Source organism: Microchirus variegatus, assembly GCF_963457635.1.
Source record: "Microchirus variegatus genome assembly, chromosome: 10".
Lineage (NCBI taxonomy): Eukaryota > Metazoa > Chordata > Actinopteri > Pleuronectiformes > Soleidae > Microchirus > Microchirus variegatus.
The window spans coordinates 8,904,418-8,926,664 of NC_139811.1; the positions used below are offsets into that span (position 1 = coordinate 8,904,418).

General features: G+C 40.5%; 2 protein-coding genes across 2 annotated transcripts in view; one reads left to right on the top strand and one right to left on the bottom strand.

Annotated features, from left to right (window-relative positions):
* The window catches only part of mei1 (meiotic double-stranded break formation protein 1), a gene marked incomplete at both ends in the record, with an annotated part of 42,302 nt that extends 40,566 nt beyond the window's left edge, over positions 1 to 1,736 (bottom strand). The window contains 2 exons of the mRNA XM_083896541.1: positions 1,240 to 1,363; positions 1,587 to 1,736. Coding sequence (XP_083752667.1) covers positions 1,240 to 1,363; positions 1,587 to 1,736 — 274 coding nt within the window. The remainder of the gene's footprint in view (positions 1 to 1,239; positions 1,364 to 1,586) is intronic.
* A 6,195-nt stretch (positions 1,737 to 7,931) lies between these two features.
* LOC310933120 (ankyrin repeat and fibronectin type-III domain-containing protein 1) lies at positions 7,932 to 21,444 on the top strand (the record flags this gene model as incomplete). Its single annotated transcript, XM_083896542.1, has 18 exons — positions 7,932 to 8,093; positions 8,969 to 9,245; positions 9,856 to 10,074; positions 11,891 to 12,004; positions 12,320 to 12,417; positions 13,302 to 13,392; positions 14,559 to 14,666; positions 15,015 to 15,114; positions 16,475 to 16,604; positions 17,077 to 17,196; positions 17,429 to 17,535; positions 17,873 to 17,987; positions 19,013 to 19,179; positions 19,265 to 19,442; positions 19,560 to 19,722; positions 19,833 to 19,999; positions 20,082 to 20,286; positions 20,681 to 21,444. The coding sequence occupies 18 exons, from the start codon at positions 7,932 to 7,934 to the stop codon at positions 21,442 to 21,444; spliced, it is 3,285 nt and encodes a 1,094-aa protein (XP_083752668.1).
* Positions 21,445 to 22,247: the final 803 nt, after the last annotated feature.

The window sequence follows — 22,247 nt, forward strand, 5'->3', positions numbered from 1 at the left end:
CACTGAAATATACAAAGGGCTTGAGGTATAATAAGAAAAAGGCTGGAAGAGAGAAAATGAATACTGAAACATGAAAAGGGACAAGTTGGGTTATATTATAGCAATACCATTTTAGGCACCGTAGATACCTAAAAGCAACCTGTGTGAAAGTCACAGATATTCCATAATCTGTATGTTAAATTGGATCTGTTGGATTTTCAAAATATGCAGCAAGTTCCTTAGAAGTAAGTACAAAAGTGAAGGCGCAGTGGTGGAAAAAAAGAATAATCTAACATATTTCATGTTAGATTATGCACTTAGTAAGAAAATATTACCCCATGATCATTGTATTGACTGTCTCGCCATAGTAGCAGTGAGCGTTTACAAACTCATCATTATACCACGTGTCCTCCCAGTGTATTAATTTAATTAGAACTAAGTGTCTAGATTTAATCGAATCATATCTAACAATGCAATACCAAAACATTCTGTGGAATAATCACTGCAGTGAATGTAAAGCACTGAGTACCATGCCAATTTATTCCCTGCTTAATGATTTAATGTGTTGTTGACTGGAATATTTTTTATATATGTGTCGAATGAACATATGCACATAATACAGTGAAATATCACAATATTTTGTGTGGCAATATCATATAATTTTTTATCTGTTACTTATCTGTTAATAAACATTACATTTTTGTGGATTAGCATAAACAAATATATATTTACTTTTCAGTCCACTAGATGGTGCCAAGCGCTCGTATCATGATATGATTTCGCAAACTTGCTATATCGTGATAATCTCATCTCCTCACCTGCAGCCCATTCCCTCATTAGTCAGCTTCGATAAAACCTGTCCCTGTTCTCCGATCTACCATAGATTTGACCTCTCTCTCTTCTTTGGAATAAACCCAGAACTTTGATTGTACAATGCTTGTTTCTTGGTCATGCTTTTCAGTTCAGATTTTATTCCGAGTCTGTGGCCCTTACAGAAACTGTGTTACTTATTTCAGTTTAATATTAGTTTCAAGGAGAAGGAAGACCATACAAATAAACTCAAGCCAGTGAGATATCGAGAGAAAATGGTGCCAGTGTGTGCTGGTCAATATCAAATGCAGGATCTATGTACTGCTGAATCAATAGATGTTTCTTGTTTAGTAATTATTAAGTGCCCCTCCAAACAGTCTAGAAATTGTGTCTAATCATCTTTGCTAGTCCATCACTCACCCTAATATCGTGTTGTACACAATTTCTCACCCAGTAATGAAGCTGTAAAACGCATAGACACTTGGTGGTCCTGTCGTAGCAGCGCTCTCAAACCGCCTGAAGAACACTTCAGCACCCCACTGACAGCAGACAAGGCAAAAGTCTTTCTCACTGACTGCATGACAGAGACAGAGGGAGGGGGAGAGATGTGAGAGGGTAAATAAAGCCTGTGTATGTATCTATTTTCCATAAATATTTAGTAGTAAATCCTAGAAAAGGACATGCTGGAATAACAGACACCTACAGTAGAAGTGACCAAATTAAGAGAGTGCAGGAATTGACATTTGTAGGAGGAAAACTTCATATAAAGCAGGTTTCTTATGCAGTATATTCCTTACCGAAATGTCTTTGCTTTCAAGCATTTCAATGACACAGGCAACACAGAGCTGCAGTCCTCCACCTCCACCCTCAGAAGGCATCAGGTAACCACTCCATTTAGGGTCATGTCTAAAGTGGATCTTGTCATAAACTAAAATATCTGCTGTCATCATTTTTGAAAATTTCACCTATCAAAACAAAGCATAATATGGTACTTAATAAGAATGGCAGTTTGACTGCCAGGCAAACTCCAAGTCTGAGAGGTTAATACAAAAGTTAGCTCATGGCATTATGAAGCTATTAAGCCGTTAGCTAGTAGTAAGCTAACTAACTATAGCTAATATACAACTTACCTGTACCGCTGCTTCTCAAAAACAAACTAAACTAAAAACAAACGCTTTCTTTTAAAACTTATTCATAAATATAGCAATGCTTTGAGGACCGTATGACAAAAAGAACACATGTATTCCAATTCTGTAGCAAACTTAACACATTTTTTGAATGCTAAAACACAAAAACATGGCGCTTGAATGTACGCCCCGCCCCATTTTTAATCGAAACTTTATTGAACAACACCAGGTTAGCAGACTACAATAGTACAAAAAGTATACTGGCAAGAAACTGCATACTTATAACTTACAAATAAAGTGGATTTTGTCATAAACTAAAATGATTAAACTAAATCATTTATAATAAATTGAGAACTATTGTCTAAACGTAAAGTTTTTGACAGTTAAATTGTTCAAATGTGCAGACTTTTAGGATCCAGTTGCTTGCAATAAATCTTTTACCTAAATTGCCTGAGCTGCACAATAGAATTAATTTTAATGTAGTGATGCTGTTAAGTGTTAAGTAGTAGTGTTATTAAGTTTAAACTGAAATCTAATATTTCAGCAAAAACAATGACCGTCTAACTAATGTGTCAGCAGCATCAAATAGTTCTCTAATGAATGTCATTGCTGAAGAATTAACTGCAAGTGTATGTTGCATGAGTTTTGCACCATCATGCAGTATAAAAGCCACAATTCGGTTATCACCATGACAACAAAAGCCTCTTGGCAACTGAGAAACTATATCTGATGATATGTGTGGAGGCGAGTATCAGCCACTATGAACATGTCAATGTATAATCCCTCTGCAGCTCTCCTTAAACACAGTTCATTGCACGTTAAAATAGTGCACGACCTAAAATGTAGCCAGCTCAGCTCTGCCTCAATGTCTGTGTGAGTGTGTGCGTGTGTGTGTTTCTTTGTGCCCAGTGTTGTGTGTATGAGTGTGCACAAGTGTAGACAATAAGCTAAGCTCTCATAGTTTCTCAGTGTGCAATATGTGCTACCTTTGACAGATGCTGCTGTGCTCCCACAACAATTTCGGAGACAAAGTGTACCGCGTTAGGACTGCGTGTGTGCAGGAAGTGGTCAAAGCCTGACTGAGAACACTAACAGACCTCTGACAAGAAAGAAGAAGGTGGATATTACTTGTTTCTAAAGTCTCCATTTGAGCTTGGACACAGAGATAGAGATAACCTCACATGCAAACACTTTTCACACCATTGGTGGTCCCTTTGCTTTGCTGTCATAAGGCTTGCTATATATTAATCAACTTCCTGTGCCTCCCCGCAAGAGCCCACGCATGCACATACTTAAAATATTAGTGTCAATGACATTTTTTTTTAGGTTCGCCACCCACACAGCAGTCATTGAACTAATCTAGGTATAGATGTACACTTTTTCCAGACACCTCAGACACCTTGTCACAACATGATAAGTGTGCTCACATTATTGAGCCATTGTTTCCAGTGAAGATGACACAGTAAAGACTCTGCAGTGGCAACAAACAGTTGAAAATGAGCTATATGGCAAGCCTATAATGTTACAAGGATGTCCCTCATAGAAACAAGTAAGCATATGGTTACTGCCTTTTTTTTTTACTCCTGGATGCCATAAAAACTCCAAAAAATGTTAGGTTTTTCTTCTCATTAACTCCTACTTCGCTCAAACAGCCGCTGCAAAACTCAGCTACAAGAGAGCCGAGTGATTCAGCGATGCCTCATGTGCAGCATCCGTCTCTGCAAACGTGACAGCAGTGATCTCGACTTCACAAAATAAACTGCAGCCACAGCTGTGTTCAAAGGAGAGCGAAGAGCAGGTTCGATGCCTGTGTAGACGAACGCTCCTGCTGAAGTGGCACACAGTGCACAGCAGTAACCTCAGGGTTGGCAAGGCTTAAGCTGTGCAGTAACTCCACTCTTTCAGCCTGTCGTCTGTACTAAGTGCCAAACATTTTCTCCAGCTCAGTCTGAAAACATCCAAAAGTCTCAACGTTTCCTCACCTGTTGTCTTGCCCGAATAAAGCATAACGTTATATTTAATTACCCCAACCCTTAAGCAGGGTTTCTCACTCCTGGTCCTGGAGAGCCGCTGTCCTGTAGGTTTTAGATGTTTCCCTGCTCCAACACACATGATTGAAATAAATAGGTCATTATCTGGCTTCAGCAGAGCTTCCTGACGAGCTGACCATTTGAATTTAGGTGTGTTTGAGCAGGGAAACATCTAAAACATGCAGGACAGTGGCTCCCCCAGGACCAGGAGTGAGAAACCCAATGGGTTGGTGCTTGGAACCCACTTTGGGAAGCTCTTGTTTACATCGAGCTGTTTCACGATGCATAAAATTACATCCACATTCATTAAATGTTTTTAAGACCTCACTGAAACATGTTTTTTAATAAATATTATTAAATAAATAGACAGTCTGTGTAGATTTTCATTAATCCATGCAATAGTTGTCTAAAAGTCGCTGGATCAGTAACTGGACTTGTTCATGCGCTACTGATTTAATGACCTTTGGGAAATAACACCAAACTGTTCAATTTGAGTGTATTCTTGTTCTACCCCTTTTTCTTCCTTACTTTTTAAACTGTAACATTCAAATCAAAGGAATATTAAATATTAAAATATGTTGAACTTATTTCCCTCTTGATTACCTCAGATGATATTTTAATTGACAAAAATGCAGTGTTGTAATGTACAAAAAAGTACAAATACTACTGTTACGGTTCTTAAGTACGGTTCTTAAGTCTTAAGTTTTTTCAATACTTCAAACACTGAAGTACATTTTAGATCAGAAAATAACATGCTATACTTAATTACAGTAAATGTCATAAACTTTAAGACTTTTACTTTAGTAATGTTATAAAAAAAAGTGACTTCAACAAATGCAAAACTGTTGGATTCCCTAACACTGACGATCGACCCCCACACCACCACTATTTACCAAACCACCACTCGCTTGCAGAGGAATATAAAAACTTTGCCCCGGAGACATGAGGTGAAGAAGGAAGAGCGAGGGCGGAACCACCACCACGCGTGTGCGAGCGCGTGCGTGAAGGTGCGTGCGCGTACACAGGAGAGGCATCACCACCACCAGCAGCAGCAGCAGCAGCGCGGTGCTGCGTTCAGGTGCAGGTTTCACTCTCAGAGGTGAAAACCTACCGGAATACCGGACCATCATGGATTACATCAGATTAACAATGACAAGATAAAAAAAAAAGAAACATGTGGAGGCTCCAGTGCAACGTCAGAGGAAAGGTCGATTAAAGTGAAAGGGTCTGAACTGAAGACGGTAAGAATGAATCATTGAAAAACACAACTTTTAACTGTGTTCTACTTCAGTGCGTAAAGCTGGTTTTTGTTCACCATGTATTTAAAATGTATGGAGCATCTATTTCTCCACTGTAATGTTGTGTGTACGTACTTAAATTAAGGGATTATTAAAGGGAGTGTGTGGAAAAAGTTTCCAAATGCATCCATTAAAGTTATTACTACAGCAAACAGTACATTTAGTTTAATTTTCTCATCATAAAAAGTTGATGTATTAACTTTATTTACCATCATTAAATTGTGTAAATACAATCAGGGGGCCTCTGCTATTCTGACAAACATATTTTAACTTCCATACAAGATACACTTCTTTGTGTGACATATGATCATACCAGTTAAAAGTGTATATTATGTACATGAGCATATATATATTCATTGTTGATTGTGTGCCTTCTTATAATCCAGTGATTCTCAAGTAGTTTCTGTTATACGCCCCCCCCACCCCCATTACATTGTATGCTTATTAACATCAAAGAAAACAAAATAAAGATCAACTTACAACAAAGAATAACTTCATTAACATAGTTTTTTTTTAATATTTGAAGTGCATCAATTTGTGGATGTGCAATTACGGCATGTTCCCACCACTATTTGCATTATTACGTGAGGCAAAAGTGAGAGAGAGTGTCATATCGTGCGTCATGTTGTATCTTCATGGGTCAGCACAGTTTTTTTGTGATGGCCCAACACCACCCTGTTATTCCCTCAAGTGTGATGCTGGCACACCGCTCTCCCTCCCCCAGGTATTTTGCCTCGTCTTATCCTTGTAAAAAAAAAAAAAAAGAAAAAGACAAACACTAAAGCTAATCTGCTCACTCAACTGTCTCATCAGCACTTTCCACGACTGACGTAAGACACAATCAACAAACAGAGACAAAACTCTACCAATAACAAGGGCTGCTATTACCCCCTATATACAGTGCCTGCATCTCCACATGTAGACGGTGCACTTATTCTGCGAGCCACTGAGTCACACAGTGAGGTGTCATATGCAGCGGTAATGAGTCACTGTGGCCAGAGCCCTCACATTTTTGTCCTCAGTTAGCCCCAACCTGGGGACTATTCAGTTTCACACGAGAACAGCGCTGCTCTCAGCTGCACACCAGAAGACTTGACTTCAGAGACGCACGAAAACAGATAGAAAAGAAGCCAGAAATGTGAAGCTTTCCTTTTGATGAGAAAGTGGAGGAGCAAAATGATGAGATGACAGCGATGATAGAGTTTGAGTTCTTTTTCTTTTTTAACAAAGATGCACTTCAGTTATAAATGCTCTAGGCCTTGAGTGAGAAAAGAGAGACAGGGACGAATGGAAGAGAGGAGTTGCTGACTGTGTTGAGGCGGAAAACAATGCCAGACTGAATATCTCCGAGTACTGAGTAGAGAAACTTGCAAACTTTCAGGCAGAAAAAGTGTCAGATTGCACTGATGATAATGCAATGATAGTGATTAAAGCGGACCTATACTGGAAGTTCCAATAAACGTAATGGTTTTTTTGGTGTGTATCTGCGCCATTACCTCATTTATGAAGCCCTGAAGGTTCGAAACAAACAACTGCTGAGAACACTGTGTTGTATTGTAATCTCGGGCGAGATCGCTGAAAAAACCCGGTCCGGTTACATAAACAGCAGTTCTCCTGAACAGCGGATCCTCCTGCTCCGGGCACTAGTCCGGGCACATCCGGTTGCGTACATTGAACCGTAGAAGAAGAACGTCCGTTGTGGAGGTGTTTCACGAGCGACAGTGTCTTCTGACTCTGGGTCAAAGTCGTAAAAGGGACTGCGGCGGGGAGTCGTGACGAAGCTATTTTCAAACATTGTTAAAACAATGTTTTGATCATGAGTAGCAGTGCATCCACCGTTCCAGAGGGAGGAGCTGGTGTGCTAATTACGTCACTTCCAGGTATTGGCCAATCACAAGACAGTTGGGAAGGCTCTACGCTGGCTGGCCAATCACAACATAGTCTGTCTTCTGGGGGTGAGATTTCAGTCTGAAACAGCGCGGCTGAGGAGAGCTTCAGTGAGGAGAGATTTCCATCAGCTCGTTTCCAGCAATTAGGAGGTTTTTGACCATAAAAACAAGTTAATGTATGTAAGTAGACATCCATAACTAACATATGTGCGATCACTCTATGTGAGCTTTAAGAACCATCGCTACTGCACTTTAACACGATTATGTCGTCTTTCCTCTGTGCTGATGATATGAAGAGATTTCCTTGTATTACAAAGAAAGAAGTTTGTCTCTTTTACATCACGAGAAACAGTCTCTCTTTCATCCCCTAGATTGATGGGTGATCAGTTAGCTTTGTGAGCTCAGATTCTTCATTCCGAGAAAAATGTAACCTGTGACATAATGACAGCGGGAAACGCAAGAACAAAAGAGACAATAATGGCGCACACAGGCATTATTGTGCCTGCTCTCCATTTATCAGCCCACACAATAGCACTCAGCTCAGCCTGTCCTCTCACCCTTACTTAACTGTAGAATCATGCGTGTGAGCCTGAGTCACGATTGTGTTTCTTTACTTCCTCACTATGTTCTGCTCCAGGTTTCAAATGACTTTTCACCTCCCCTAAAACGTGCCTCTGGTCCAAATCTCACTTTTATCCTCCATGAACTAACCAATTCACCTCTGCTCCTTCTTCTTCAGCTGTTCTCTGTCTTCCTGTACTCTCCTCCTCCTCCTCCTGCCCGACGTCCCTTTCTATCATGTCTGTATCCATGAGGAACCAACACCAGCGCCGGCGCTCTCTAGGTCCCGTCTCGCCCAAGCGCCTGTACAGACACCTGTCGGTCAGACTGAGGGGAGGAGAGGCATCTGTGGCCGGGGAAATGGATACACTCAGGCACTACAGCAAGTTTGCAGATGCTGTAAGTGTCATTTTGAGAGGAGATGTGGTCTGAAATGAAAAGGATGGTTTTAGAGCTGCAACTGATGATTATTTTTTGTAATCATTAATCAAGAAGATTAATCATTTTGGTCATTAAAATGTCAGAAAATGTTAAAAAATAAATGTTGACCAGTGTTTCTCAAACCTAGAAGTGATGATCTTGGTCCACAAACCATTTTTGGCCATAGGAATGTGGCCAAAAACGGTTACTACACTCAAATTGAAAATACCTAGGTTTCGTTTTCTCCGCCATTGTAGCTCAGATGTAACTGGCAACCCGTGGTTGCTCGGCAGCTGAGACTCTACTGACTGCAATGATTGGTAGACGGCGGTAGGTGGCGCCACATGCAAAAAAACATGATTTCAAAACATAAACATGATTTGCAGTCTGCAAAACATCGTTTTTAATGCAAATATTTTGTCTGTACTGTTGTTGTTGGTGAGTTCAGTTTGTTATATGAACATTATTCCTGAGTCTCTGTGACATATTAGGAGGAGTTTACAGCCAGTTGCTTTAGATTTTATTACATAATGCACCTTTAATGATTTCTTTGTTAAGTGGAGCACGCGAAACAATGAAAATATTCACATTTAAGAAAATAAAACAATGTTGTTTTTGTTTTAATCATGAAAAAACTGATTCATCGATTATCAAAATAGTTATCAATCAATAAATAATTGATTAATTGTTTCAGCTCTAGTTGTTTTTTCATAATGGCTGAAATGATTTGATCTGTCTACATGCTGACTTATGCCCTCCCTTCTCCTCTCTGTCATTTTAATGATGAACCCTCTTTTTCAATCTTTATCTCCCACTTATCCACGGGCCTACACCTCTAATGCGCCCCCCATCAGTACAACACCCTGTGGGAAGCCGTGGAGAATGAGGACACTTTGGCCGTACAAAGCCTGCTGTCCAGAGACCACACCAGCTATAGAGGAGCAGGAGGAGGAGCAGCAAGCATGTGGGAAAGAGGAGAAAGGAAAGAAAAGGACTGGGAGAAAGAGCGAGAGAAAGGGGTCAACAGGGTGAGCGATCAGGGGCTGGTTCCCCTGGACGTCGCCGCCCTCACTCATAACTCACCTCTGCTCCATGTGTTGACAAAGGCAGGAGCCAGGCACAACCCTGTTTGTGAGTCTTGTTATTTTATTTATTTTTTTAAATAACCACACTTTACGTTGTAAAATGTTGCCGGAAAAGCCACAGACAACCACAAATCATATTCTACACTATCGTTCAAAAGTTTGGGGTCCTTATTTTGGAAGGAAAAGCACTTTTTTTCTATTAATATAACATTAAATTAATCATAAATACACTCAATACATTGTTAATGCGGTAAACGACTATTCTAGCTGCAAACGTCTGGTTTTTAATGGAATATGTACATAGGTGTATAGAGGCCCATTTCCAGTGTTCTAATGGTATACTGTGTTTACTAATCACGTTAGAAGGCTATTGGATGATTAGAAAACCCTTGAAAACCCTTGTGCAATGATGTTAGAACAGCTGAAAACAGTTTTGCTGGTTCTTTGACGAACGAAAAATCATTATTTCTAATCTTGTCAATGTCTTGACTATATTTTCTATTCATTTTGCAACTCTTTTGATGAATAAAAGTGTGACATTTAATGGAAAACACCAAAAAAAGTGTATAGGTGAGCCCAAACTTTTGAACGCTTTAGTGTACAGTATTATGCTCTCTTACTCTCTTTGTCGTCCTCTCCATTAAATGTCCTCTCAGTGTGTCAACCGGCTGACTGGGAACTCAAGCTGCAGGCTCTGGTGGCACTGGCCAACAAACGGGTAGAGGAGAAGAAGACGGAGTTAGCGAAGAAGAAGGAGTTGGTGAAGAAGACCGGGGCAGGGCCTCAGGCTCAGTCTGACATTGAGAGACATATTCACCTGTGGAGTCTTCGGATGCAACTGTACTGCAGGATGAGAGAGAACTTCCAAAAGACAGGTCAGTGCTATTTATTTATTTATTTATGTTTTTGCATTTCTTGACCGTCAGGTTAGGACAGAGTAGATGGGTTTCCATTAGACTGTGTGTGAAATACAGAAGATGAATTAATGAAAAGAAATGGAAAAATGTTCAGCGAATTAAAGAGGGTGATTAGAAATTGTGATCTGAGATGGTTACTGAAACTTCCCTGAAATGGAAACCGAGTGAGTATTTTCTCAGTCTACTTATTTTCTGTCCTTCAGTGAACCAGTTCTCCCCCTCACTCCACTTTTCAGCAGAGTCATTTATCTCTAGCTGATAAAGTCCAGAGTACTCAGGTATTCAGCCCAACCTCTTTTGTGAGTTTTAAAGATTTCCCATTTGGACTTTTGTTACTCCTGTCCTGTCTTAGATGTCCTCTTGACAGATACCCTCCGTCCCCTTTTACCTCATTCACAATTCAACACACTGGCTTGTGTAGTCCTTACTAAAGTCTCCTCTGCCCTACACTCTTAGAAATAAGGGTTCCAAAAGGAACCTTCTACAAGGGCTGAGGTTCTACCTGGAACCATTTTTCAAAAATGAGTTCTTGGTAACACTAAAAAATGGTTCTTGGTAACACTAATGGTTCCAGTAAGAACCATTTTTATCCAGAGAACCCTTTAAAACCCCTTTCCTGAATAAAGGGGGTTAAAGGGTTCTTGGTGGGACCCTCCAAAAGGGTTCCAGGTAGATGGTTCTACCTGGAGCCAAAAAGGGTTCTCCTATGAGGACAAGCCGTAGAACCTTATATGGTTCTACTTAGCACTTTTATTTCTAAGAGTGTACTTTTTAGAAAGGTTCTACCTGGAACCCTTTTGGAGGGTTCCACCAAGAACCCTTTTAAGACCCTTTTATCAGGAAAGGGAGTTTTAAAGGGTTCTCTGTACCAAAATGGTTCTTACTGGAACCATAAGTGTTACCAAGAACCCTTGAAAACCCCCAGGTAGAACCTCAGCCCTTGTAGAAGGACCCTTTTGGAACCCTTATTTCTAAGAGTGTATATAATACAGACCATAACCAATAATCTTCTTCTTCTGATTTTATTTGGTAGTAACGACTAACAAAGACAGTTTGGAGCCATTATTTCTAAGAGTGATCACAGAAGTCACAGTTAGCCACCAGGGGGCAACTTCACCTCCGGTTGCAAAAAGGGCTCAGTTTGAATGGAAGTCTATGGAAAAATGTGCTTACTTTTAACTTGATTTACAACATTATTTAGCTTTTTTCCTGAGGTGTGGTCTTAATAACTATTTTCAGGTATTCCTCAATAGAATATGATGTCAATTTCTAGAAAAAAATAGATGATAATGAACGGCAAATATGAGTGAACCCCGTTGTGATTAATGGCTCCACTATGTGCCTCGTTGCAGGTGAAGTTTGTCAAATCAGGAACCTATTATTGCTCTTTTTTCCCCACACCAACCTAGTTTTCTCTCTTATCCACAGTGCTCATGTTTTCGTTTTTTTTGTTTTTTTTTTAATGATGTAATAATATCACCTTTGCACTTACAGTAATTGCCCCTTGTGAACATCTCGGGCACAGCTCACATTTCATTTCTCCATTAATCACTTCCAGTTTTATGATCACAGTTGTTATGGCTGAGAGTTGCCTGAGCACAGTAGCTGTTATGCTGCACCAAATGAATTACTCTCGCAACACACACACACACACACACACAAACTTGTTAGGTGTCATCTCTGTGTGAGGGTTATAATTTCACAACCTCATAACAACAAAGATAAGTGATATTTGAATAGGATCACATTTTTTTCGTTTAAATGCTTCCCCCAGAACTCCCCGGCCCTCCCACTCTTGTGTCCATCGTGGTGACCAGTACAACCTCTTTGTTCGTGTCAATCAAAGAGCCAGAAGGTGACACTATTGGGCTCATCACACGCCACAAAGGTAGGTGGTAAAATTATTTATAATGGGTGGGTGGAAGAATAAATAGAGGGCTACATGAATTGCTTATGGGAGGTATGAATAAACATGGACAGAGGCCTGATGGACAATTAAAGGAAATAATGGAATATTTATTGTGTCCATTATAATTAATGTCTCACACTTAAACGAACTTGGCGTGTACTGTATGTGTGCGTCTAGTTTGCTGCAGTCAGCCAAGGGTTATGCCGGGGCTCAGCATTTCTCTTTGTTTAAAATTCATGTGGGATTTGAGAAAGGAGTGAATAATCTGCCAGGGACATTGTTTTGTGTTCACAGTGGAATGGAGCACCTCAGCCAGCTTCAAACGCATCCTTGGCTCAGCCCAAGTTACAGAAACAAAGAATCCTACCTATAGTGTCAAGGGGCTCACCGCAGTAAGTCGTGCAGAAAAACACACATGCACAGACGCACACACACACACACTACACACACAGGTTTGTGTAGCCAACCTTCCAAATTCCATTCATTTGGACAGTCTAACCAAAGCATTAACATTAACCATAATAACCAGTTCATCCCTTACCCTAACCACAATTCAAACCTGAGCTCTATACTTAACCAGTTATTCAGAAATGAGGTAGGACCAGGTTTTGGTTCGAACTGCTGGTCCTTATGCCAGAAAACGTACCATTTGCACAATATACAGAAATATATTAAATAAATAAATATGTACATACATATAAAAATATATACATATACTGTATATAAAAATATACATAGATATATATAAATATATACATACATACATATATAAGTGCTGGGCACTAGGTTAGCGCACGTTGACTCACACACGACGTGTTTCCATGACGGAAAAAGACGCGCGTGACGTCATGTTTACGTGCCGCAACACCAGAGTCCAGGCACCGTTTACCAGTTAGCTCCGTTAGCTGCATTAGCTCCTTTTAGCGCCAGTCAGCGCGCCTACAGTCGAACTGGAGCGGTCTGTTTATTAAACGAAAAGAAGTTTAGCGTTACTTCAGAGACTCATTTTAACAATCCGGAGTCACATAAACATGACGTCACGCGAGTCTTTTTCCGTCATGGAAACACACCGTGCGTTAACGTTGATTCCATTAATGCGCCCAGCACTAATATATATCTATACACATATATGAATACATATATATACTGGTTATTACCTTACCAGATGAATGATTAATTATGAGAGCAGTGTATGCATGATTTCTTTGTAAAACACAGGATTCACGAGGTTAATGCATGGTAATAATTTGGCAGTCTGGTGCTTCTCTGAACGCAGGGAGTGCATTACTTTGTAAGAGCGAGTGCCTACAATGTGAAAGGATGGGGCCCACCTCAGTGCTCTACTCCAGTCTGCGCTGCCCCCTCCAGTGAGTATACTGAACTGCAAACCTGGATGAATGTGGCCTTTCCTATACTGCGAATGGGCTCCATTCTTTTTCACTGTGTCCCAGTGTAATTAAACGACTTGGCTGGCATGTAGCTTTGACATGAAAGCAGCGGAATCCACTCATGGCCAGTAGATGAGTGAATTATTAAAACGTGAATAATTAAAGATGTCACTGTGAGTCAGCTGCCTTGTCGCCGCGCTGCTTTGAGTTTGAATTTGGCACGTAATCGTTTTTGCATGCCACAACCAGTGCCGGTTTTCTCACTGCATCGCTTGCTGCTACTTCCCACTTAAAACTGCTAATACTTTTAACCATTGTGATTGTGAACCACCGTGATTCGTCAAGACAGACAGAGGCATCGGCAACATTGTGCTAATTAAGCGTGACAGCTGCATGCAGGTTGGAGTAGGACGGAAAACACAAATAAGTGCCCACAGAAAGTTTCAGAATAGAATTCTACTGCTGAGAAAGCTTGATGGGCTACAGTATATTATTCTTGCCCACATCCGCCCCTATACCCCCTTAGTCAGGTCTGATAGTTTTGCTTGACAGAATATAAATAATGTTGAATTGTTTCTGTTCACAAAAAAACAGACAGAGGCAGAATAATAACATCAACAACAACAAATGACTAAAGGTTACGTACCGTAGCTTTAACGCATGAAGCAAAAAAAAAAAAGGCCTATATATTTGGAATGGGAAATAAATCAAATAAATGTAAACAAATCAGAATTCACATTTAGATGTATTTTTATTCAAATGTGTTAAAAAAACACACGAAGGATCGAGATTCTTTACTCGGGTCCAGTAGCTTCCAGAGTAATAACAGAGCTAAAGTAACACTGCTAAAATAGAGCCTATGAATAAATAAATAGCTAAACTAAAACCTTATGAAAATAGAACAAACACAGTCGAAAACCAAGCAGGATGTTGAAGAATAGTGCACAAAATCACAAAATCTAACGTGATGGTCAGCTTAACTTAAAGGTGACATATGTAAGAGTTTTGTACAGTTGCTCTTGCGTCCTTATTGCCGAGATATGAAAAGGCAGTTGCAGATGAGTTCCTATAACGGCATGGATGATTTCCCCCGAATTGCATGAAAATAAACACAGTCTTTTGTTTCTCTCTTGCTCCCTGCGCAGGTTGGAGAGAGTGCATTGGTGTGAAGTCACAGTTCAGAAACCACGAGGACCTAGTGACTAAACTGCTACAAGATCCCAAGGAACCACACTACAGAGGATACTGCATAGGTAACACAGGGGGGCTTAAGTCATACAACAACACACATTTACTTACATTTACATTCCTTTTTGTCATAATATCAACATAATAGCAACATTTCTGTCATTAAATTGTGAAATAAATGCAAAAAAGGCTGATTTTTGCCTCATAATCACATAGAGTTCCTCAAGGAAAATGATACGATGCTCTGTGCTAGAGCAGAAATTGACCTTGTCACTGTGTTAAAACATTGTGAAATGTCTGAAAACACGAGTTAAGCAAGTCACAAGTCAAATATTTTGTGTGTGCACAGTGAATATACAGTACTTACACATGAAGTGATTCCGATCCTCCTCCTCTCTCCTCCTCCTCCACAGAGAGCTCTAAGCCCCAGAGTCCCAGCAAGCGTCTGTCTGTGTCTCGTGGCATCAAACAACTGTTCCAGTCTGCCACCAAGTTTGTTCGCCTCCTGCAGAGGTAGTCGCTCCATCTGTCTCACCTGTCACAGTGTACCTGGAGGATATGAGCAGTGACATTAAATGGGATGTAATTACTGCAGCGAAGACAAACAACAAACAAGCCAAACCAATTCGATCTCCATTTGCTCATTAATCACATCGAGTGTTATCAAGGGGTTTATCCCAGTCTTTAGTATTGGATCTGAGTTAATCTGGGAATATTGTTTTTATCTGATTGGAGGTCATCTGTCACCCTAATCATTTATGGGACTTGCAGGTCTTCCCATAAACAGCAGCTGTAAGCCACTTTATTATAGTGATACTGGGTTCTAGACTGTAGCAGGGCTTTATTTGGGACAGAATCGGAGTGACGTTTATCTCTTATTACCTGTGTGCATTGTTTTAATCAGCTCCGGTTCGCTTTGTCTTCTGCATGGTGCACTGTGGCACACACACACACAGGTCTGCTCAGCTGTTCTTCTCAGGATCCTGCATTTACTTCCATTTATTTGGACAGCCTAGGGTTAGCGTTATCCCTAACCCTAACCTTAACCTAACCACGATTCAAATGTTAGCCCTAAAGTTAACCCCCTCTCTCAGAAAATTAGGCTGTGCTTCATTAGGACCAGGTTCTGGTCTCTATGAGGACTACTGGTCCTGTTAAACCTTTAAAAATATGTTGTCCAAATTAAAAAAAAAAAAAAAATTAAGTATGCCGTCCAAAATATGACAAAATAAGTAAAAAAAAAAAAAAAGTTGACCAAAAGTTGACAAAAAAAGTAAAAAAAAATGTAATACATTTGTCCAAAATATGACAAACAAGTCATACCGCGGTTTGTCGTCCAAAATTTAAAAAAAAAGTCAACAATTTGACAAAAAAGATTTGAAAAAAAGTATGTCTCATTGAAATACTTGGAAATTAAAAAATGTCAAACCTAGAGTGTTATTTGAGGATATAACAAGACTTTTATTGTCTTTTTTTTCATGATTTTTTTTTTTTACCATAAGGTTCCTTCCTCTTATGGTAAAAAAAAATGAATCCAAAAAGAGTATTGAAATATATAAGAAAAACACAAATTAATTGAAAGGAACAATATTTTAGAACATTGGGGAACAGTGTTTCTCAGTGTACTCTGCAGTTCTTTCATCCAGACAAATACAAGTATTGGATTGGGACTGTGTATCAGCAGATACTGAACAGTACAAAGATCGCATCGGGGGTTGGTGTCTAAAGAAAATGATCGGGGACATCCCTATTATTCACAGTGACAAGGAGCGTGATTAGAATGTTAAAATGTTTGAAAAACCTCTGCTGTCCTGGACTATTGTTTTGCTCTGTGAAAAGATGAATGTTGAAGCTCTTACTTGGATCTCATCAGGGGCGTGTACTTGGCAACTGTGTTCTACTACAAGGAAAACATTCTGGTCACAGCTGAAGATCAAATCCCCATGGTTGAGATCCAGTGCTGCTCCACCTCCATCACCCACGACTTCCTTTGGTTTGCCAAGGTGACCTTTTCAGTGACACTGTTTACACACTGCAAATCAATTTCAAACTAAGTCAATAGTGATTGTTTTCATAATCAATCATGTACACTGCCGTTCAGAAGTTTGGGCTCACTTAGAAATGTCCTTATCTTTGAAGGAAAAGCGCATTGAATAATGTATAAATAAATAATAAAACAATAAATGAATCAGAAATACACTCTATACATTGTTAATGTGGTAAATGACTATTCTAGCTGCAAGTGTCTGGTTTTTAATGGAATATGTACATACATAGTGTTTGCTAATCGCGTTAGAAGGCTCCTTTGATGAACAAGTGTGACTTTTAATGGAAAACAAAAAAAAAAATTAGTTGCATAGGTGACCCCAAACTTTTGAACGGTAGTGTACTTTTTGAATGCTTTTGTTAAAATAGATGTAAACTGCAACTTTTACCAACTGCTATAAGAATTATTTGTCATTACACTTCTTGCAGTTGTCGTGTGCATGGCAACAAGTGCCGTGGCTGCAGCAGTCCCTTTCCACTGCTCACTCATCATCCTCCTCGCTCCTTCAGAACAGGCACAACATTTTAAGAGCGGTTTCCCAGCTGCAGGTAGGAGGCTAAGCAGCTTACTCTGCACAATACGAAGCATTAAAATAGGTTAATTGCTACTTTAATTACCTCTTTACGCGTCTTCTTCCTCCTACTCTTCATACATCTGCATCTATATTTCTTTTATGTCATGGATTAATGCAACGCAGGCCGCATACTTGAGTTTCACTGCGTTAATACATAACATCCTCATGTTTCTGTTTTATATCTCCGCCATCGCCGTTACCATCAGTCTTCCATGGGAACAACAGACCTGGGCAGGGTGTACTACGAACCGCTGAAAGACCGGCAGGGCAACGTGCTGCTGGTGACATTGAAGGAGTTTCCAAATCCTCCCAAGTGAGAAAGAGCTTTTTTTTGGTGTGATTATGTTAATCAAGCTTTTATTTCCTCCACACACAGCACACAGATTAGTGGAGGATTTAACCTCAGGTTCTGATAAAAGAATAGACTCCACCTCACTTCCTCACTCCCTCACACCAAGAAGAAAACATAATGAAAGGGTCCCAGTTGCTCGTAGTAGCATATGTGATCTTTTCCTATAGGGCAAAAGAAGGAGGCTTATCCACCTCTTTCCATGTAAACGCAATGACCGTTTTGACCTACATCTAAGAATATTCTCGGTTTCTTTCGTATGTTGATGTATACCCTAACACCTCGTCCGCTCCACTTGAAGCCCTCCAGACCCTCCGCTCCACTGGATGACCCTGGTCCGCCTGGAAAAGAACCGCAACAGAGCTCCTCTCCTGCCTGAGCCCACGGCCATGGACATGCTCTTTGAGCAGCTCAAGGTGACGCTGGATTTAGTCTGTGTGTGTAAAAGAGAGAAAGGAAATATCTGACACTGTGTATTTGTGCTGCACATTATCACAATTAATGATATATGTAGCACAATATATAAGTTATAAGAGTATACTGCTTGATTGTTAAGCCATGTTTCTACTGCTGTCCACCTGAATCATGTCTCGTAAAAACCTTCAACCCCCGCATCTATGAGGCGCCGTTTGTAAGCAGCACATGCTGAAAATAAGTTTGTTAGCTTGTTTTTTAGCTTCAAACAATGTTTGAAAAAGTGTTGTGAATTTTTTAAAGTCACTTTTGAGCACTTTTACAAATAGTAATGTATTCAATAGTTCAATCTAAATATTCAATGTTACACCTAAATGTTAAATGCAAAATCTAAATGTTAAAGCTAAATGCTAAATATAAATATTAAATCTAAATGCTAAAGCTAAATCCAAATGTTAAATCTAAATGCTAAAGCTAACTAAATCTAAATGTTAAAGCTAAATGCTAAATATAAATGCTAAATATAAATATTAAATCTAAATGTTAAAGTTAAATGCTAAAGCTAAATGCTAAATCCAAATGCTAAATATAAATATACAAGTTAAATATAAATATTAAATATAAATGCTAACTATAAATATAAATGTTAAATCTAAATGCTAAATATAAATATTAAATCTAAATAATATATCTAAATGTTAAAGCTAAATGCTAAATCCAAATGCTATATATAAATATACATGTTAAATCTAAATATTAAATCTAAATGCTAAATATAAATATAAATGTTAAATCTAAATGCTTAATATAAATATTATAGAATCAAATAACGAATGAAAACAACGTTAGTGGGGGAAATAAACTTGAACATACATTATCATGATGTGCTAAAAAGTGACTTTGAAACAATTCACACCATTTTTTCAAACATTGAAGCTAAATGTGACACAATGTTGCAGTTATTTTCAGCATGTGTTGCTTTAAAAACAGCACCTCACACGCACCGTACATTCGCTCTGTTTTCCAGGAGAAGCTGTACTTCCACAGGCACAGCGTCCAGTGGGCACAGGCAGGTCTGTACGTGGGCATCCTTAAACTGTGCAGCTCAGTAGAACAGATCAGGGTCCTGGTGCCACAGAGGCTGCCTAATCTTCTCTGCCACACACGGGTTCGACACAACGCCCACGTGACCAGGTAACAACAGTTTTAGTGATTAGTGATTAATGAGTCATGAGTAGAAAACTCTTAATGCGTTTTTTCCTGCATTGCCGTGTGCCAGAGAGGAGTGGGCGTGGCTTCAGAGTCATGTTTACACGACCATCAGTGGCAGTGTTCAGAACCTGTTGACTGGTGACGACGAAAGCTTGATGGAGAGCAGCGGACTGGTGGATTTTGTCAGGTCTCTGAGAGCGGCGATCACACATCTCCTGACAAAGCTCAACATCCCCCTCTACAGGGTAAAAAAAAAAAGTCACCATTTGAAAATTCTGCATCTGACACATGTAATGGTAATAAAGTGGATTGGTTTCTCCGTCTGTGCATAGTGAAATTCAGTTCTGCGCTCTTCCCGACAGGCCTACCAATATGGTGTGTACACTCGAGAGCTGCTGCAGTTTGGAGATAATCTGTCCATGCTGCTGCTGCTGCCTCCCAGCGAGGACTTTAGCTCCAGTTACTGGCCTCTGTTGGGCACCAAGGAGCCCGGTCTCACCATGCCTCTGCAGATCTTTGAGTTAGGTAGGTGTCGACCCATAGTCGATAGCTAATGTTAAAACTTTGATTCCTACTATGATGAGTTCCTGACACTTTTTGTGTGTCGCAATTTGTCTTTCCTCTCCACTCCCCAGTTCACTTCTGGACGTATGAAAGGGGCTTCCTGTCTCAGTACTGCCAGGCCTGGGTGAGACTGGAGCTGGACACTCATCTGGCCCAGCAGGCTCTGCGGGAGGCGTTGGACACCAAGGAGGTGCAGGAAGCCCGAGACAGGCTCAACCGCATCACAGACGTCGCCCATGTAAGATCTTCTCTATGTGGACCTCTCTCTGGGTTTTCATCGACCATCACTGCCCTATAATGTATTTTTCCTGTGTTCTTAGCGTCTGGATGTGGTGTGGCGCGATGCCCGCTGGATCATGGACTGTCTACAGTGTGTGCGGTCCAAGCAGTGGGTGGGGGCTGTGCCTCTGGGTCTGGTGATGGGCGGAGACCCACCGCCACGTCCCGACGGTGAGGACGATGAGGAGAGTTTGACCTCCAGACTGACCTGGCCCAGTCTGACATATGCACAGAGAGCCATCACAGGTACAATCAAGACGATGTTGTGAAATCTTGCACAGATTTATTATTCTCCATTTTAAAAACGGAGGCAGTCAAATAGTAGATGTACTAGATTAACACCATAGTTAATAAGCAATACATGTAGTCCACTCAGGTACCACTTTCAACACATATTACCGACACTTAAAGTGCTAATTAGAACCATATAAGTTTCTTCGGCTTGTCCTCATAGGAGAACCCTTTTTGGCTCCAGGTAGAACCTTTTTATAAAGGTTCCGATTTTGTATCTCGCCAAAACTAAAACTACAAAAATAAACATCTACATCAGAGTGTTTTCCTGTTTTAGTTTTGTTTTTAAAAAGAAATGATATAATACCTTTTTTAAGGGTGTGTGACGATTTCCTCACGTCTCTTTCAGAGAATTTGGTCAGTTCGACTCCACCTAACGTCGTCACTGCTGAAGTCTCCACTCCCGCGGGAATCATGGTCGTCCCAGAAGAGGCTGCGCTGGTGTTGATGGAGGGCGTCGCAAAGGGAGGGTACCCTGTCGACATCACTGCCCAGTCAACATTAGACTTGACAAGCATCGGCCCTGGATCTGAAATGGGATGTGCAAGCGCCTTAATTGAATCTGGACTCGAGCCGGCTGCTGTTGCACAGCTGGATGCAGGGTTTACCGTTTTGCACACGCAGGAGTCCTTCAACGGCGAACCGGACTTTCCCTCCAGCATCACCGAGGTAATCCGACCAATGGAGATGGCAGAGTTGGTGGACATCTTGCCCACGCTGAGTCTTATCGAGGAGGAGACCCCCAGTGGTCCACCCACACCGTCAGTCATGGACATGCTGGAGAGCTTTGGACTAGGGATCGATGAAAACAACACCTTGATCGACTTGGGTAATTCAGGCTTGATCAGTGATGCTGGGTGTCTCTCACAACCTGACCTGCACTACAGCAACAGCGATATGAGTGATGCACACTGTGGTGGGAGTATGGCGTTACAAGGACAAGACATGTCAGCTTCTCGCGACACGTTGAGCGCTGCTTGCGATGACGTACCCGTCTGGTGCTGGGATTTCCCGTCAGACGCTACGGAGATCCAGCAGATTCCCAGCAACGGAGCGTGTTTTCCTCCGAGAAACCAGGTGGAGTGGGAAACGCCGTCCGACAGCTCATCCTGATGTTGACTGAAATAACGTCTGACTTTGAACTTTGTGTCAACCTGACATTATCGGCCTATTGGCGTGAAAATAAATTCTAATTTTCAGTTTGGAAAGGACCTGATCTTCAATGACTGACTTTTGATCAGTGTCCACTGAGTTAATATCAGGTAAAATCCACTGTGGCAGGTGAACGTTTGAGTGACAAATAGATAGAATGTTATCTAATGCATAATTCAACCAATCTACAAATAGATATGGAAAGTTAAAGGTCCAGTGTGAAGGAATTGTTGACACCTACTGGTGAGACCATGGACTGCATCAAACTACAGTATGGTGGCTGCTGTAGACACATGGTAGTACAAGAAAACAGCCTCCATAAAGCAAGGTTCTTGCCCAAAGTACATTATCGTAAGCAGTCATTAAAGCAGTTATTACTTATACAACCATACTAGAGGGTGTTATGGTCAATTACAACTCTTAAATGTAACACACCGGACCTTTAAAAGAAAGACAGAGTTTTCTAGAGTAATTGATGTGTTTTGCACTTTTCTAGACCTGTAGATCTTTTGTAATGTTTAGTGCAGCAGAGCTTCTCATGTGCAAACAGACCGAGATATAGCGTCAGGTCTTTGTGACATGAAAATCCATCACAGAGCAACACTGCTGCTTTTTTATATCCTGCAACATCAAGTCAAGTAAAAAGCAAGTGTTTCGCTCACTCGCTGCAAATGTCTATTTAAATGCCTTTGTCTACATGGTATTCTAAACATTTCTGAACTTTTTTTTTTCTGGGTCTCACTTTCGTTTGGAGCATGGAAACC